General features: G+C 42.6%; 1 protein-coding gene across 4 annotated transcripts in view; it reads right to left on the reverse strand.

Moving 5' to 3' along the window:
* Positions 1-1,346: 1,346 nt before the first annotated feature.
* Positions 1,347-17,372, reverse strand: part of MOB3B (MOB kinase activator 3B) — a 190,441-nt gene continuing 174,415 nt past the window's right edge. For all 4 annotated transcript variants that reach the window (XM_072841590.1, XM_072841591.1, XM_072841593.1 and 1 more), the window contains one exon: positions 1,347-6,546. In XM_072841590.1, the coding sequence (XP_072697691.1) occupies positions 6,517-6,546 (30 nt within the window). In that variant the 3' untranslated portion in view covers positions 1,347-6,516. The remainder of the gene's footprint in view (positions 6,547-17,372) is intronic.

Consider the following 17,372-nt stretch of genomic DNA (forward strand, 5'->3'; position numbering starts at 1 on the left):
ATTGGACAGATATAGTGATTAGCTTAATGTCCACAGGAGTACCAATTTTTGCTGTGGTTGGAGGGACTGAAGGCATCTGATGCAAATTTATCATCTTCTAAAACAGTTTACCACTTATTAGCATGAATACAACATAATATAGCAGGTAGTGATCAACTTGAAAATTAAAGGTCTCTCTAGATAGGGTAACAGGGGCTGTGACCTGAAATGCCTTCAGGGGAGTGGCAGGGAATGTGCGCAAGGGAAGCCTGCCAAACTAGGAGGGCAGTGGTAACTGACAGTCAGCCCCATGTCTGGGATGCAGTAGGGAGTGCCGAGGACAGTGGGCAGTTGGGGAGAACATGCCTCCATCTAAATGGGTCCATCACTTCTCAGCCAGTTCTTGCCACACAGAAGCAAAAGTCTGGTGTCAGATTTTCTGATTCTATAAGAGCAGACAGAAATTCTGATATTAGGTGTCAAATTTCTCCATTTTTAATGATAGTAGCTGGTTAAAAAATGAGAAAAAAAAAAACTGTGTTAGTCTAACAAAACATGCCTGTAGGCCACATTCAGTCCATAATCTGCCTCTTTGTCACATCTCGGTATAGGTTCCAGACAGTGGAATTGAGAAGTAGAGGAACCTGTTATATTTGTGCTGGGGTTCCAGAAGCCTCATTCCTCACTGCCGTCTGCTGAGAAATCACCTCATCACAAATAGCTTTTGTCAGACATAGTATCCGATTGCTGCTATTAGCAACAGTGGCTGTTATTAGAGTCACAATTATTCTAAAGTGGCTGTAAATGTACTAACAACATACAAACATATAGAATTTATATATTTGTTTTCCAGATCTGTTAATATTTTAATCTTATGTTATTTTGCAAAAAGAATTGTGAGTTATACAGGAACTAATCTATAAGCCGTTGCAGTTCAGAAATCTGTGGCACAGAACATTTAAATTCTCAAGGTCTCAAAAGGAAGGCTGTGGCGAACCTGAATTTAAAATTCAGGTTTATTTCCTCTGATTGAGGAGCTATTTCTCTAGCCAGGATTTATTATATTTACATGCTAGATTGTTATCAAATTTAATATTGACTCCTACTGCAAGAAGAGATGTACAACATCAGTCTGTGGAGCACTTCAACTATATGCAAGCTGTTCCCTCCTGGGAGAATCTAAAAAGTATAAAGGAATTCCTGTTAGAATACAAATACATGCCTGTGTGTTCTCAACACATTTTGAATTATTGTTTGTAGAATTAACCATTTTCTTTTCATTTACCTGTTCCAAGACCACTGCAGGATTAAAAACTTACTGTGAAAGAAATTAATTGAGCACACACGAAAAAGACGGAACAGGTAGGTGATGGTTATGTGTCTTTTATTTGTGACATTTGAATCCTAAGCTCACATGAACTGATTTCATAAATATCCTTTCATTTCCTCTGGCTTTTCTAATTTATATAATTGTATTAGTTTGTTCTTATAGTCAAACACTTAATCACAAATGGAATTAAATATGGTATACATTTTTTCTGATGCAATTAGAAAAGATACAGGAAAACCTTGAAATTAGAACACTAAAAGTTAGTAATACAGTTTAAATGTCAGATTAGAAATGGAGTCTCCCCTTTGAAAGTTACAAAAATCCTTATTTATTCATCAAAAACTTCCTATCCAGAATTAATAACCATCCAGATGGAAACAATCTGTTATAAGTTTTTGGTTGCTGACATACTTTTTAAAGCAGGGAAAGAACTTTCTATCTCCAAAGTACTTTGTTTGGCTAATTCTAGGAGAGAATCACCTAGATTCTCACTCTCACTCTCAAGGACCAAAATGATCCAAGCACAAATGACAACAGTATTATCTAAGTGACACATCTGGCTCCTTCTCATGATTTTGCCTTTATACACACTTCTTGAAGACATAGCTATACTTGTCCCATGATATTTCTTTGACTTACAGTGTGATACCCATGGGGTGTGGAAGTCATAGGTCAGAGACCACAGGGAATGACATGCTTCCATCAATGACCAGATGACGATTTGGCTTAAATCACCACCAAAAAATGAGAGGCACTCCATCCAAGTCTCCTAACGCTTTGCCAATTAAAGAAGGGATTAAAACAAAACAGAGTGATTGGATGAGGAATATTAAAGGTAAAAATGAAGGAAACTCAGGAAGATAAATCAAAATGGATTTAGCACGGACAAATAGAAAAGAAAACTTATAAATGCAAGTCAGGACTTAGCAAAGACACCACACAGAGTTTGGAGAAAGTATGCGATAATTTCTTACACATTCACTATTGGCTACATCCATAACACACAGTGACATGGAAAGCCCAGGAAAGGGCTCAAATGAACATTAATGGCAGAAATGTTAGCAACGGAGCAAGAGCAAGAAGGCTTCCAGGAGAATTCTGCCCATGGGAGAGCCAAAGGGAAAGAAGGCTGAAGGACATTTGGTAACAGTCTTCACATACTTACTGGATCTGCCAATAAGGCTCTCATTTATTATGCTTCTTCTTATCCTAGATAATCTTTGGATCTTTCTTAATGTGAGACACTAGGAAAGGTGTGATGAAAAGATAGTAGTTTGGCTCAGGCTAAATGGAAGGAATTCAGATGTAAAGTGTTCACTGCGGTATACCAAAGGATGCTGTAGAATGTCTCTGCCTGAGGTCTTCAAGAGGAGAATGGGGTTTTCCGTGGGAATGTGACTGATATGGTTTGGGAGGGTAGAAGGAACAGCTTAAGAAAGCTCTTGAAGTTGTTTCCACTCATCCTAGCTCTTAGAAATGAGAAAACACTCAGGAAGAGAGAATGAACACCTAAGAGGCAGAATCTGACTCTAGTTGAGTATTTCTCAACCTTTTTTATTATCATCATCCTAAGGAGTTTTTAAAGAAATTTTATTCCTAATGATCCTCATGAAACTTTAATACCACATATACACTTTATATTTGTTTATGTACTATGGCCCCCTGAAGGGCCACAACCCATTGTAAATTCTAAGATTCCTTCCCTCACCAAAAAAACCCCACAGTTTTTGCACCCTTGAATAATCACCTTCATTGAGAATGCATGCTCTCTAAAATAAACCATGGGTCTGAATGGGAAGTCATTGAGGATGGGAGCAAAAAACAAACAAACAAACGAAAAACATATTTCAGCTCTGGCTACAGGGACCGCACAATTTCTCATCAGCTAGCATACTAATGTCCTGCCCGTCTTACTGTTCCTTCTGTTAAACAGGAAGTCATGAATCCTTTATCATTGTTACATCATTTAACTGCAATGGTTATAATCTTTTGGAGACTGTGGACCACTTTGAGAATATGAAGAAAGGAATGCACATGTGCACAGCCTCAAACTCTATAAAACGTGTGCATGTTGAATTTCAGAGCTTCCTAGTGAATTATGTACCTTTAAAATGAATGAATCGGGCAGACAACACCTAAACCCACTGGTCAAGCTTAATATCATGACAAGAGACGATAGACATTATATACTTCCTGATAAATGCAATAGGAAGGAAACATCACTTACGTAGTATTCTTCCTAAATAAAAAAAAAATAAAGTATAACTGAGTCTAATAAAGAGGAAACAATCAGAAAAAAAATCCAGATTGTAAAACATTCTACCAAAAAAACAGCCTGAACTCCTTTATGTCAGTGTCATCGCACACACAACACACACGCTCCACCACCATGCCACACACATACATACAGAAGAACTCTAACCCATTAACTAAAGAGAATGACAACAAATGCCATGTGTGATTCCTAATTGGATCCTGGATAAACAACAATATCAAAAGCTATAAACATTTTGGGGGCAATCGACAAAGTTTTTTAAGGTTTTATGATGTCTGCAACATATTTTGAAATGGTTCACCTAGAAGAATGTATATTTCCCGAGAGAAAGAGAAAATATTTGGAAAAAGTAAATAATTAAAAAAATGTTAACAACTGATGCACATAAGTGAAGGGGACATGAATGTTCATCGTAATCTTTTCTTTTTAAATTTCCACTTTGAAACTTCTCAAAATAAAATGAAAAAAAAAAAAAAAACAGCTGGCGGAGACATGTAATACCCAGCTTAAAAAAAAAAAAAAAAAGTGGGAAATGAAGGAGAGCCTGTCAGGTGAGGAGGAAGAAGCAGAATGTCAGGCTCAAAGCCAGAGAGCTGGAGGTGCTTGAAGCATTGCCAGGAGCTCAGATCCCCCTCTGCAATGAGATGTACTTAGGATGTAGTCAGGTCAAAGAGATAAAAAATTGCCTGTGATAATTTTCTTTAGAATTTGCCAAACAAAGTTCTGCAGGAATAGGAATACTCTAATTAAAAAATAAGAGCAGTTTGCCAGAACTTATCCTAGAAGAGTTGATTAATGTAATTAGAAATATAACCAGGAGGAAATTGTGCCAAGAAGTTTAAACAATATTCGGTCTTTTACATTGAATGGAAATTTCATACACACAAACAGTTAATAGAAAAGAACCTTAAAAAGAATTAGTAACAAATGTCTTCAGAATCCAGCATCCTGCTTGATTAGGCATCATTGAAATGCAGGAACATGGTCAACTTTTTAATGCTAAAATCCTGTGGTTTTCCATGGCGGCAAAGCTTCAGAGTTGTTCCCAGAGCCTGGGCTCCCTGCTGTCACTTATTTCTCTGTCCCTCAGCTGGACATTCCCCTGCAGTGCTTACTGCGTGTGTATTGCATAGGTTGGGAATAGGGGGTCTTATTTCTTTGTTCTCTGGATCCTTAGGACAGTCAGATATTCTTTCAGCCAAAGATGATGCTGAGAAGAATCTTTGCCTATCTTGTCCTCTCAGAGTTATCTTAGGAAGCCAAAAAAGGGAAGAGGGTATGTTTGTTTTTGACCAGAACACAACAATATGGAAAGAGGTAGCAGCATTTGGATTCCACGAGACGACTTTGACAAGATCGGAAGCAAAGGATGGTTTGTTGGGTTAGGACAGGATGCCACAGTGCCCAGACTGGGTCAGCCCTTTCTTTGGACAAAAAAATCTCATGCTTTCTCGGCTCTTGTGGCAGCCATGAATGGCTTTAACGCGTTACATATAATGAAACGAAATCAGAGTTGTTTAGTTATTCTTTAATCGGTGTTACATTAAAATACACTAAAACATTCTTATCTACTTCCCTCCACCAACTGCTATTTTGTCAAATTCAAATGATCACTGGGAGTATTATCACCCCCTAGTCACAGGCTCTCAGGACCATCACCAGTTTCACGAATGAAGCAGAGAAGGCAACTGTTTCTTCCACTAAGACTCACTTGGGTTTCAAAAGGCAGGATGTAACACAGAATGTGTTATTCTGTTTACTGGAATGGGAAAACCGGGAGGGAATGGAAGAAGGAAGTTAGCTCCAGTTCCACTGTTACCTTGGCAACTGTGGCACAATCACAGGGGCAGAAATTAATTTTGTGCCATAATACAAACCAGCCAGGGAGGGGGTAGTACAGAGGAAGAGAAAGAAAACACGGGCTGGATGTAGGAGGTCAGAGGGCCAGCTGGGAAGGCTACAAGTCAATGAGCTGGCTGTCTGAGCTATGTGCACCAAATAACCAATTGCACTTCTTCTTCTTCTTTTTTTTTTTTTTAAAGTGAAATTTTAGTATTAGGTAGAGACAGCCACAATTCCCTACCGTTTGGTCAAGAACAAACACTGCACTAATCTATCTGGCTCAGGGCTTCTGCTGATCATTCTTGGTCATTTATAACTTCCTTTTATTCCTCTCTTCTGGGAAACAGGAAGAAAGTATCTTGAATAGAAGAAACAGGAATGGTGTGGTTATAAAAAACACATTCTGTTCAGAGTTAACTGGTAACTCGTCAGTTTTATGTTAGTGGCCGGTCTCCTCCCTGTAGTTAAAGTTTGTTCGGGGTCATGGAGGGGTCCCTGATAAAAATGCCTAATAGGGAAATCATGTTGAGGCTGTAGGGTGGGTCTTAGATCTGTCATGGCTATATGGCTCCGCATGAAGTTAAACCACGGCATCAGATCAGGGTGGGAACATTGAAAGGAAGACTTGTTATAGAAAAACTTGCTGCTCATCCAGAGTTCCAAAATTCACCTGGTACTTAGAAAACACATTACAGAAAAGTTGGCCAGTTGACAAGACCGAAGTGGAAAATACAAATAAGTGTCTCAGTCTCAAAACCTGAATTCCAGTAAAGCTTAGGCAGCAGGTCACAGGCAGAGCTGCGACGCACACAGAAGTGCAGAGGCGTCCTTGGGGCAACTGAGAGCCAGAAGGGGTTGGGGTGGGCAGTCCTTCTTGCACGCTGTGGTCAGGTCCACAGGTCGTGGCTAGCAGCACTCGGAGGGTTAAGAGCACACAGCGTGAGTGGGGAACGTCTCTCAGGAATCACCGCTTGTCTCCACCTCTCCTGCTCCTGGAAGTAGGTGTGCCATTTCAGCCAGGGAGGTCTTCCTTCTCAGGACTCCAGGAGGAAAGAGCTTTCCTCTGGTCTTCCGAAAGTAAGGTGGGGTGTTAGTGACACATCCTGCTCGTCATCTCTTTCTGGAAAGCAGGGAGAGAAGGATAATTAGGAATAACTATAAGCAATGACTTGTTGAAGGATTCTAAAAATACCCTCATAACCTCTGGAACCTTGAAATAAGAAATCACAAGCATGGCCCATGGATAAGGTTGGATAAGCACACAGATGTGTTCCATTTGGTCTGCAGGTTTAATCAAGCAATGTTAAAAATAACAACAAACCAAAAAAAAAAACTTGGCTAACTTGCCAAAACTCCAGGTTGCTCACCTTTTTTTGGAAAAATTGCAAGATCTGGAGCCACCAGACAGTTGGAGTTGAAGAACAGGTGTCCTCTTCTGATGGAGAATATACTCTCCAGTTGGCCCCAGTCCCTACTACTCCCAGTTGTCTCCCCAACAGGTGCCAAATATCACTTACTGATTGATACAATCATTGGGTTTAGATGGCTATTTTTCTTATAGAAGTGAACAGTTTCACTTTACCTACCTTCCAAACAAAGATGGAAAAATGAAGTGGGTGTAAGTTAAGAAAAATAGGTGGGAGGACTCCTGTTAATGGGCATGAAAAATATACCACTGTGTCCGACATGCATCCACCTGGCCTTTCCCTCATCTATACCACCTGCTGGGCCCCTGTGAGCATTTGCAGATCCCAAATGTGTCATCTTTTATCTTTCTCTGGGCTTCTGCATAGGTGAGACCCTTGCCTGTGGCCTACTCCCACCATATCCTGCCCTTTTTACTTAGCTAATTCCATTCATTTTCCCCAACTCAGGCAAAATGACTTTCAAGATGCCTGGGAGACCTTCTGACGCTCCTGCCCCAGACACTGCGGAGTTAGCCACTTCTTCCACCAGTGCTGGCCTGGAGTCTTGCCTCCAACGAGCTGGATTGTAAGTGTGTGTGTACATGGGCTATGGACATGTCTGTGGGCCGTACTGGACTGTGAGCCACTGCATGTCAAGTAAAGCAACATCCATGGGGTCACTACATGACCCAACACAGTGCCTGGCACAGGGCAGCCACTCCACTTTCATCTCTAAGAATGGCCTGGAGAGCAGACTGGTAAGGAGCCCTGTGCCATGAAGCATCTGGGAGGACACTTTTAACTTCACTTTATGTAGATGAGTGAGCTGCTCTCAAGCTCCACCTACTGCAGAGCTGATGTCAGCTGCCACATCTCTCACATGCTGACCCCGGATCACCCCAGCCTATAAAATAGAAAACATCTGAGTAAAAGGAATTTGAGAATGGGAATGCCAGGTGCTTAGAGACTCTATTAGAAAACCATACCAATGTGTTATTCTCATGACCTTTACTATGTATCAGGTGCCTGGGAGATGAGGTTGCTGTTCGCAAGGAGCTACGATCTATCAGACAGACACGTAGATCACAACCTAAAACACAGTGACACCAATGCAAATATTTAGAGGAAAGGAGACCATGAGGCATGGTAGCTCCAAATGCCAGCCACAGTCAGAGCCCACTTCTCCCTCACTACCTCCCTCCCTGTGTGTGACCTTCCTGAGTCTTGAGGTCTTAGCAGAAATGCCTTTTCTTTAGGGATCTCCTCCCTAAGCTCTGAGATAGAGCATATCCCTCTTTTCTGCCTTTCATAGCACCCTTCTTCACAACTGGAATAGTCTATTCTTTCTTTCATTCCTGCCTCCTGGATCCATCCCATGTCAAGATCCTGTAAGACTCACAAAGGAAGGAGCTGTGTCTGCTCTATTCTCAGTGCCTGGCAACGGATACTCAATAGATGTTTGTTTAATGAAGCACTGAATGGGCCCTCAGTCTCCTCATCTGTAAAATGGAACAGTGATACTACCTGAGAAGGGGACTGGGAAGGTTAAAAGTATTAAAATATGCCCGGACTCGATACGTATTAATTCCTTCTCCTCAGAGGCACACACATGGCAACCATTACTTCATGTCAGGGCAAGAAGAGGCTTGAGAAGACTTCTCTGATAATGTATGCACTTAGATGGACCCCAAAATTTAAAGGAGGAGTCTGATGAGTGAGGTGGGGAGAAAGGGACAAGATTGACAGGGGGAACGGGGGCCGAGGTGGAGCCCTCCATGGACTGGTGTTGCTTTGGCTGGAGCAGAGGGGCCAGCCCAGAAGGGGGCAGTGATGTGGGAAGACAGGTAAAGGCACAACTGCTCAAGTATGGACCCACGCACCTGGTGTGAGGAATGGAAAGAATGATGGCAATCTTAAAGTGAATTTTCTGTCCCTTTGTTAAGCTTCCAAAAATTCTCATGCTTTTGGTTAACTTTTGATGACAAAGATGGGGAAAATAAGGTGAGAATGCAAATATGCATGTGTGTGAGTATTTGAGATAGCAAGAGAGGCAACTGGGTGGGGGAGAAAGATCATGGGATGAAGACATTTTGGCCTTCTAACCAATCCTGTCATTATTTGCAATGGTTTAATACTTTTAGAAAGAAAGGAACTAGCATTTGTGAAATACCTATGAAGCCAGGTGCTTGGGGGCAGGAGAGGTGTTATATCTTATATCATCCCATTTGTGAAATTCTAAGAGAAGGAACCATGACCCCATTTGACAGCAGAGGAATCCAGGCCTCAGAGCAGAAGTGACTGGCAGAAGTAGAACAGGTAAGCTGCAGAGACTGACCAGTAATTGTCACTTCCACCCAACAGAGGGTGGCTACTCCTTACTCCCGGTGCCCCTGGGAAGTTCTGCAGATACTACATCCCATAACTCTTATATTAATCCTGTGAAATGAGATTGGCCATGCTCATTGATACACGGCTCAGAGACAGAGTAACTTCTTAAAGTCACACAGAGAGTGCCAGGGGTGGGACTTAAACTCAGGTCTGAGTGCAAAAGCCAGCTTTTTCCACTCACACCACGTGATTTGTGGTTTAAAGCCTCTGAGACATTCTTATGAACATTACATGCAGATGATATCGACACATATTAATTATAAATGGTTGCAGTATTTCCTGGATTTTCAAAATCTTAAAGACATTTTTTCATTACCCAAACTGATGCCACTTGGAATTATGGGTGCACAGGGTAAATACTAAAACAGTTATGCCTCTAAAATACTATAGACACTAGGAATATGGAAGAGCTAAACACACACTCACACACACACAAGGAAACACTTTGAAAAAGGACACAGTACTTATCTAAAGCCATAGAGTTAGTCTGTGAAAAGCCAGCACTGGAGATTTCCTCACTGCAAATGCTTTCTCACCTCCAAATGAAGGAGAGAAACTGTTTACGAGGATGTCTCCTAACATTCTTATAGGGAAAGAACGGCTGAAATAGACCAGGAATTCCCAGATCCTACCAGGAAGAACAGCTCAGTTAGATCCACTCTTCAATGCTGTATTCTAGCACTTTCCCACTGGGTGGCGCAAACGAGCTGGTTAAGAAACAACTGGTGCTTCTTGGAAAAACCCCTGAAACCAAAAAACCAGCCAATATTGGCTTCCACAGCTTTTGTCATCATCAAAGCCCTCCCGAAGTCACCTAGGGGAACCAAACACATTCCTTCCTATCATGGAGAGTGGCCTGAACATATCTACCCGGGTTGTTCTTTAAGACTGAATTTTCCATGGTAGGACTGATCTAAATGCAATGTGTATTAAGGCAGACCACTAAACAACTCGAAAAGGTGCTCGAAAAGCTTCCACAGAGGTGATGAGAAATTTCTGGGAAAGGTTCATTAAGACTATTTTTGGCTTGTATAGGAAGATGTTTTTAAGCACCTGGATTTTAAAAAATCCATCCTTAAGGAAAGAGTAAAGCTGGGTTTTGGTTAGCTCACTCAGTATTATTTGCTTTAAGTAAGGCAGTAATTGATTTTGTAAAGTCCCTGGTTCCCCACTGTCAACAGAACAAATTCCATACTCTAGGGCCTGGCAAACAAAGCTGTTCATAACAGAGACTCACCTCCTTCTGCTCACCTCCTGATGAACCCCCACCCACTCATGTACCCCACCCACCAGGCGAACTGCACTCCTCCCCTGTTTCCAACAGGACATGGTCTATCAAGATTTCTAGGAGTTTTTCTAGCTGTTTCTTCTATTTGGAAAATGCTTTCTGCTCTTCTATGCCTGGCAAATTCATCCTTCAAGATCTAACTGTCAGCTCCCAGAAAGTTCATTAGCTCCCTGCTTGGGTTCCCCTATCACGTTGCACACACATATCATATCACTTACTACCAGCACTGGAATTCATCATTTCATTTTGGCCTGAATCTGTGAAGGCCCTTACAACTTTGTTGTATATTAGTGTATGATGAGAAATATTTTGGTCAAGTCATTTAATAGTATATAAAGTTTGATATAATTATCTTGGGAAAAATATAAACAAAATATGAGTCTAATGTGATAAGTTTATCTCTGGGTGAATGAAATGATGTATGTATTCTCTTCCTGACATTTGCCCTTTGCATGTCCTCTTAGACTTTGAGATATTCTTAATACACATGTAATTTTCTTCTAGTAAGCTCTACTAATTAAAAAAATAACAACAAAAATAGAAGTAGACAAACCTCCATATTGAAATCATATTTAGTTTTAGAAATAAAGTTAAAATGACTTTTGGCTAGTTTTTGTGTGGAATGGGGGTGGTAGATGAAATCAGCATATCTTCTACATAAGATATGCAAGCTCTTCTGTTCTATCTAAACACTTTCAAACTGAAGAGATAGCTCTTAGCCATATCAACAAGTATTTGATATCTGTACAACAAACCTGCGTGAACCTAAAAGTCTAAACTTACTCTTATCTTTCAGTTTACCTGTTTTTAGAACTAGTAGTAGAGGTCAGGGAGTAAGTGGTCACAAAGAGAAGTAAAATGAGTTATTCTGGGTCACATAAGTAATTTCTGACCCAGCCGTGGCTACCAGAGTCCAACTGACTTGTAGCTTACCATACAATCCATCACACATTTTAATGATCTACTTTTCACATAAAATAAAGGGAAAACATTGATGTCTACTAGGTGTCAGTCATCATTTTAGCATGGCAATTTTATGAGGTTAACATTAGAAACCGTAAAACAAGCTCCAAAAAATGGTAGCATGATCAGAGAATCACAGATTACTGGTAAATTTTGGAGGACGCCTAGGTATTGTCTAGTCTAAGACCTTCATTTCAGAGATTGAAAATCCAGATTATGAGAGTGGTGACTAGACTGAGGTGGTGCAAATAATTAGTGGCAGAGCTAGGACTGCTGGCCTGTAGGCTTTGGACACTTGGTGTTGAACTGAGAGAGGCGAGTTGTGTAAACAAGGATGTCTTCGAGTTGGCTCAGTGTACTTCAGGTAAAATCCACCCTACGTTAGGCTCTTGCCCAGTGTGGCCTCTTCAGGGGCACCTTCTCCCAATTCCTTCCTCACCCCATCCCTGGGGAGTCTTTGGTGTTCCTCTTCTGGTTTTCTGTAGTGGCCACAGCACCCTTCACCATTGTTCTGTGAAAGTTTATTACTTTTCTGGCTCCAGCACAGGGATGCCATTGAAGAGATGAACCTATCTTATGTCTGTTTGGACCCTGGTACACTAGGCCTGACACCTACCAGGTATTGAAAAAATATTTATTAGACTAAAACCCAATGAAGAAAAAACAATGGTTCGGTCCACAGATCCAGGAAAATGAGTGGTGGGGGGAAATAGGTGCTGAGTACCTACTACGGTAGAGGCACTTATGTTTATTTTGTACACTTTTTTTCAAAACTCTGAAGTAGGCATTTTTCTATTATACAGTTGAAGAAAAGGAGGCTCAGAGAAGTGACATAACTTGCCCACATTCACATAGCTAACAAGTAGAAGAATCAGGATTTGCACCCGGGTGGACTCAAGAACAAAAATAAGCCAACAAAGAGAAAACATAGTTTGCATCTCTTCACTGGGGTGAGATATAAAAGCAGTGAGTCCTTTGTTTTTCTAGAGTTTCAACATATATAAGGATGAGAGATGAGAGATGCTATAACACCACCACCCTGAAGCCTATTGTTTTAAGTTCCCCAACTCGGCTAATTCTGAGAAACAGGAAGGAGAAAGAGGAGGAAGAAATATTGGAAATAAAGAAATAACTAAGGAAGAAGGGGAGCACAAAGAGATGAATGGAAGGTGGGTGTAGAGGGCTCTGAAGTGTGGTAAGGAGAGAACACTGGGCTTAAAACTTTCTGGAAATGACCCTCTCCTCATTGGCCACCATTAAAAACCCAGTAGCTTAAAATGGGATAGTTGGAAGTACACAACTTAGTGTTAGATTTGGCCCTAAGAGGGCAGTAAACTGCCTCTCAGCTAAGAGAGCTCAAGCACGTATGTGTGCACACACGGGCGCACACACACAGATGCCTTCTCCAGTAACGGAGCTTCACCAACACATTTAGAAGGCAGTATGTTAAGGTGATGGCTGCTGAAAGAACACCGCAGAAGACTGGTGAGTCCACCAGGATGAAGCCGTCAGGTGTGGCACTCTTTAGAAACTGCTCCCTGGACCACTCCCTGCCCAGCAGCGTGGCCTCAGCCCCCCAGTGACCTGCCCCAGGCTGGAGCACCCCCACGCTGGGCCTCTCATCAGCCCCCAGTCTCCTCTCCAACACACTTGGGAACATGGGTTTGAACTGCAGCATGAAGTACAGGGGTCAAATTTCTGGCTGGACTGGAGGCTAAGGGTACGGGGAACATAACAGGAAGAATTTCATTTCCAATAGTGAGGGGGGGTTTCTGCGGGTGTTGGCCAGCTCAGAAAGAAAGCTTTCTGCGGTGCCTTTCATCCTACAAATTCCATTTTTTAGAGACTTGAAAATCTCCAAGTTGTATCCATATTATCAATTTGTTTCTTTTCTTATTGGCTATTCTTTTCTTCCCCCTGGAAAGCGAGTGCTTTGAAAATGTTAACCATCTTGGAAATTCTATTTCTGTCAGGGGTCTTGCCCTTTTCTCTCCTCCATTCCCAACAACTATGATGGTGGTGTCTAAGCCAAGATTTCACTAGAACCACAGCAATCTCCCTGCCCCTCCAGGGTTCTCAGCTCCTACCAACACCCATTTCCCTCAGGTCCTGTTCCTACCCTGGAGGTCAAGCAGATCATTTGCTATTTCCTTATCTCCAGATCTAACCCACTGGTAGAAAAAGCAAGTCCCTTGGGAACTGGCAGTTTTCCTAGAGGAACAAGGGAGTGAGAACCAAAGTCAGTTAGAGCACGTGGGTCAGCCTGAGGTCATTTCTGGCCGTAGCCAGGGACCAGGACTCAGCAAGGCACTGTGACTCTATGAGGAAGAATTCCTGGAATGGGCAGGTGTGGCTCCAGAGGCTGTTGACTCAGAAGAGGAAGGCTTTAGAGTGTAAGAATCAACATTAGATGTTGTCTCCAAATCATTCAGTTTGAAGGACTCCGAATTTCCTGTGATACCACACTGCCTTGTGATTCCAGTATGCAGCCACAGAGGAAGGTGGAGAAGCACACGCTCTAATTCCCACTGGTACCATCAACAGTGCTGGCTGGAAAAGCGCTGTTGAAAATCCAGAGGCATAAAACGTGCTTCCGCTCCTCTCCATCTCCTACCAGATAGTCTCAGCAAGTTAAAGAGACAGTCAACTGTGTCAGATCTACTTCCTTCTTCTCTCCTGCCTTGCACACACCTTGCTTCTGTTTCTGCATCTTTGTGCGCTTGTTTCTTCTGCATGGAGAGCCCCATTCCCTCCTTCTGCCCAGAACACTCCTGTTCACTCTTCCATGTTCTGCTTCCAGGTCTGTGAGGGTTACTAGCCGCCTCAATGGGAGGTGGTGTGATTCACAGAAAGGGGCCAGGACTTAGGGAAAGGAAAAGAGAGAAAGAGGATCCCAGTGCCCCTAAAACTGGTTGCTACGAATGTGGCCCGGCAGCTAGCTCTCCTCCTTCAGACGGGGATGCAGTACAGTTCTGCTCAGAGGGCAGTGTCCCACTTCGAGGGAGAGCGCAGGAAAACCAGTAGGCTGCTTGCTGCAGGGAAATCCCCCTGAACACGAGGGCAGAGAAGACAAACAAGCCAATGCAAAATACTCCATCTACTCTCCAGCCCATTCCCTGTAGGAAAGCTGGACTGTTGACAGTGGAAACAACGGGGGTGGGGAGGATTGTGGTGGTGAGCAGCTCCTGCCTGCCCTCCGGTCACAGGGAGGTTGCTGTGTCTCAGGACCGCAGCCCTTAAGTCCACCCTAGAGAATCTTTGGCACCCTCCCTCGGATCTCCCCAGCTCCAAGCACTTGTTTCACCCTCAGGGCCTCTGAAACCAGAAGGATGCTGCAGCTTCTCTCCAGGGTCCCACTGGCAGGGAGCTTCTGTTCAGGAGGGCAAACTGACCAGGGAGTTAAGAGAAGGCATCTTGTGCGAAGATCAAGCATTGGGCCTAAATATTTTCTTAAAACAATTTTTCTTAGTAGATGTGTCTCTTTAATGGGAACTGAAAGAATTCCAGTGGGAAGCTGATACCTGACGCCTTAAATTATTTTTGGAATAAGGCTTTATACTAATAACTAATTCGAATGAATGAATGAATGAAGTAGTGTCAGGTCACAAAAGATGGAATGAACAAGATGGGGCCATGGTATTAAGAGCCTCAATGAGTCAATAAAAGCATATTGTGGTCGTAACAGAGTAGTATCTATCCCTTTTTGCACTTTTTCTATGCCAGATGCTGTGCTCAATGTTGGCTGGATGTTCATTATTTCATTCAGTCCTTACAACAGTCTTAGTAGTATTATCCTCATTTTACAGATAAGGGAACTGAGGTTAAAGACTTTGGTCAAAGTCATATTGGTCAAAGTCATAGCATATTCAATCATATTGCTATGATTGAATGAGGGTAGGCAAGGCGGGAACCTGGAAGACCAGTCTTCCTAACCAGTCCACAACATCCCAAGGCCTTGTGGTGAACACATCTTCCCTGATACCTGCATGTCCTTGAGGTTGAGTGTATTTGAGTCAGAGGGCATACAAAACCAGCGCTGGCCACAGGAACAGGGACATAGCCTGTGGAACCATTCATGGGAGGCCCACAGTCAGGGGCCTGCTAGCATTCCAAAGTCTGAATTCTTGTAAGGCAGGCAGGGCAGCCAGCTACAGAATTTTTAAAAGAATTCTCCCGGTTTAAAGTATACATGGGGGAAAAAAAAGTATACATGGGATCCAACCAGCACACAGGAATTAAAACTGTTCTTTCTGCTTTCTTTTAAGAATGTGGGTGGCAAATAAGCCAAAAGAAATAAAAATAGAAACATGGCAGGCCAGACCTCCCTAAACAGGAAAGAAAAATATTTATTTGATTAATTCTGTTCCTAAACAGCAGCCTACATTAGTGACACGGAGGGCGTTCTCCAACGGAGGTGTGTGTGTGTGTGTGTGTGTGTGTGGTGTGTGAGAATGTGTGCACATATATGCACGCCCCCAAGTACATGTATACATATGTATGGATAGATAAACACACAGACCTGCCACCCACCGAGAATATTTATTCATATGATACAAGAATCAAACTGCTCTTCTCTTCCCAAATCCTGCAAGCATTAAAAATAAGTTACTTTATGTAAACATATTCAGTCTCTTGATTTATACTGCTTCTCGTAAAGGCAGGGCTGCACATTTTTGAAACTCTCTCACTGAACCACAGGAGATGGGTTATAGACACACTCCATATGGAGACAGGCTGTCTTACCAGGCATCAGGAAAGCAAACGCATGAATCAAAATGTTTCATCATCACTGCGCTTCTCAAGATCTCCTTGCCAAAGCCCCGCCAGGCCCCATTCTGCTACTCTGTGCATTTCACCATCCTGACTTATTCTGCAGATGGAGTTACCATGTCGGGCCCATGCCATCCTTCTTGCTGGTGCACCATGAGCTCCTGACCATGACAATGTGTGCATCCAACCTGATTCCTGCTCAAAGTGATGCTACCTCTAACTGCATCAGGCATAGTCTTGGCCTTTCTGGCTGGCAGCTGCTCCTCCCTCCTTCCCATCTTTGCCTGCCCATCTCCTCCACAGCCTGGCTTGAGGTCCACACCACTAAAAAGGGTCTGCCTCCCTCCCTCCCACACCCTGCATATATCAGCACGTCTAGACTGGTTTCTGGTAGATGCTACCCATATCCCTTGTTTTGGGATGAGCAAAAGATGGCTGAATGCACCCACTTCCTCAGAGGAATGTGACAGATTTCAAAATGGCACAGTGGCCACCTATTAGGTTGCAGATCTTTGAAGACTGGATGTGGAAGGTCAGGGTAAGGAATTCTCTTGTTTGCTTGTCACTTGGCCTTTCTGCAGGGTGATAAGGGGGCAGAAGGCATTGACTGGCATTGACTGGTGAAGCAGTTCTAGTCTAGTAGGCTGCTATAGGAACAGACTTACTTGTTCTGAGAGAAGCTTAATGGGCTTGACACTTAATGACATTCAAGCAGGATTTGTCATTTTGGGTGTGCCCTGAACTTTCAGGGCTTGGGTCCCTGGAGGAAGAATTTACCTCCTCCAGGAAAACAAAGAATTCATAGGAGTCATTCAGCTGTGCTGACTTCACCACAAGACAGAGCTTGCCATCACTTAATAAGACCTCTATTTTATGTCTGATGAAAACATAGAGAGATTTTCTTCCTCAGAGAGCCTATAATTTAGGAAGTTTGTAGCTTCTTAGCAGTCCCAGTCCTTTGGAAGGAACAAAGTATTAGGTTAATGAAATAAATGGACATGAGACAAACCGAATCTTCATTTTAGCAAAATAAGATTGCTTGTTAGGAGTTAGACTACTGCCAAATGAAACATGTGCTTAAGCTCCTGAGAGCTTTAGGGGCTGATCTTGGTATCCCACTTGGGGTCCCAC

This window comes from Canis lupus, chromosome 10 (assembly GCF_048164855.1).
Source record: "Canis lupus baileyi chromosome 10, mCanLup2.hap1, whole genome shotgun sequence".
Taxonomy (NCBI): domain Eukaryota; kingdom Metazoa; phylum Chordata; class Mammalia; order Carnivora; family Canidae; genus Canis; species Canis lupus.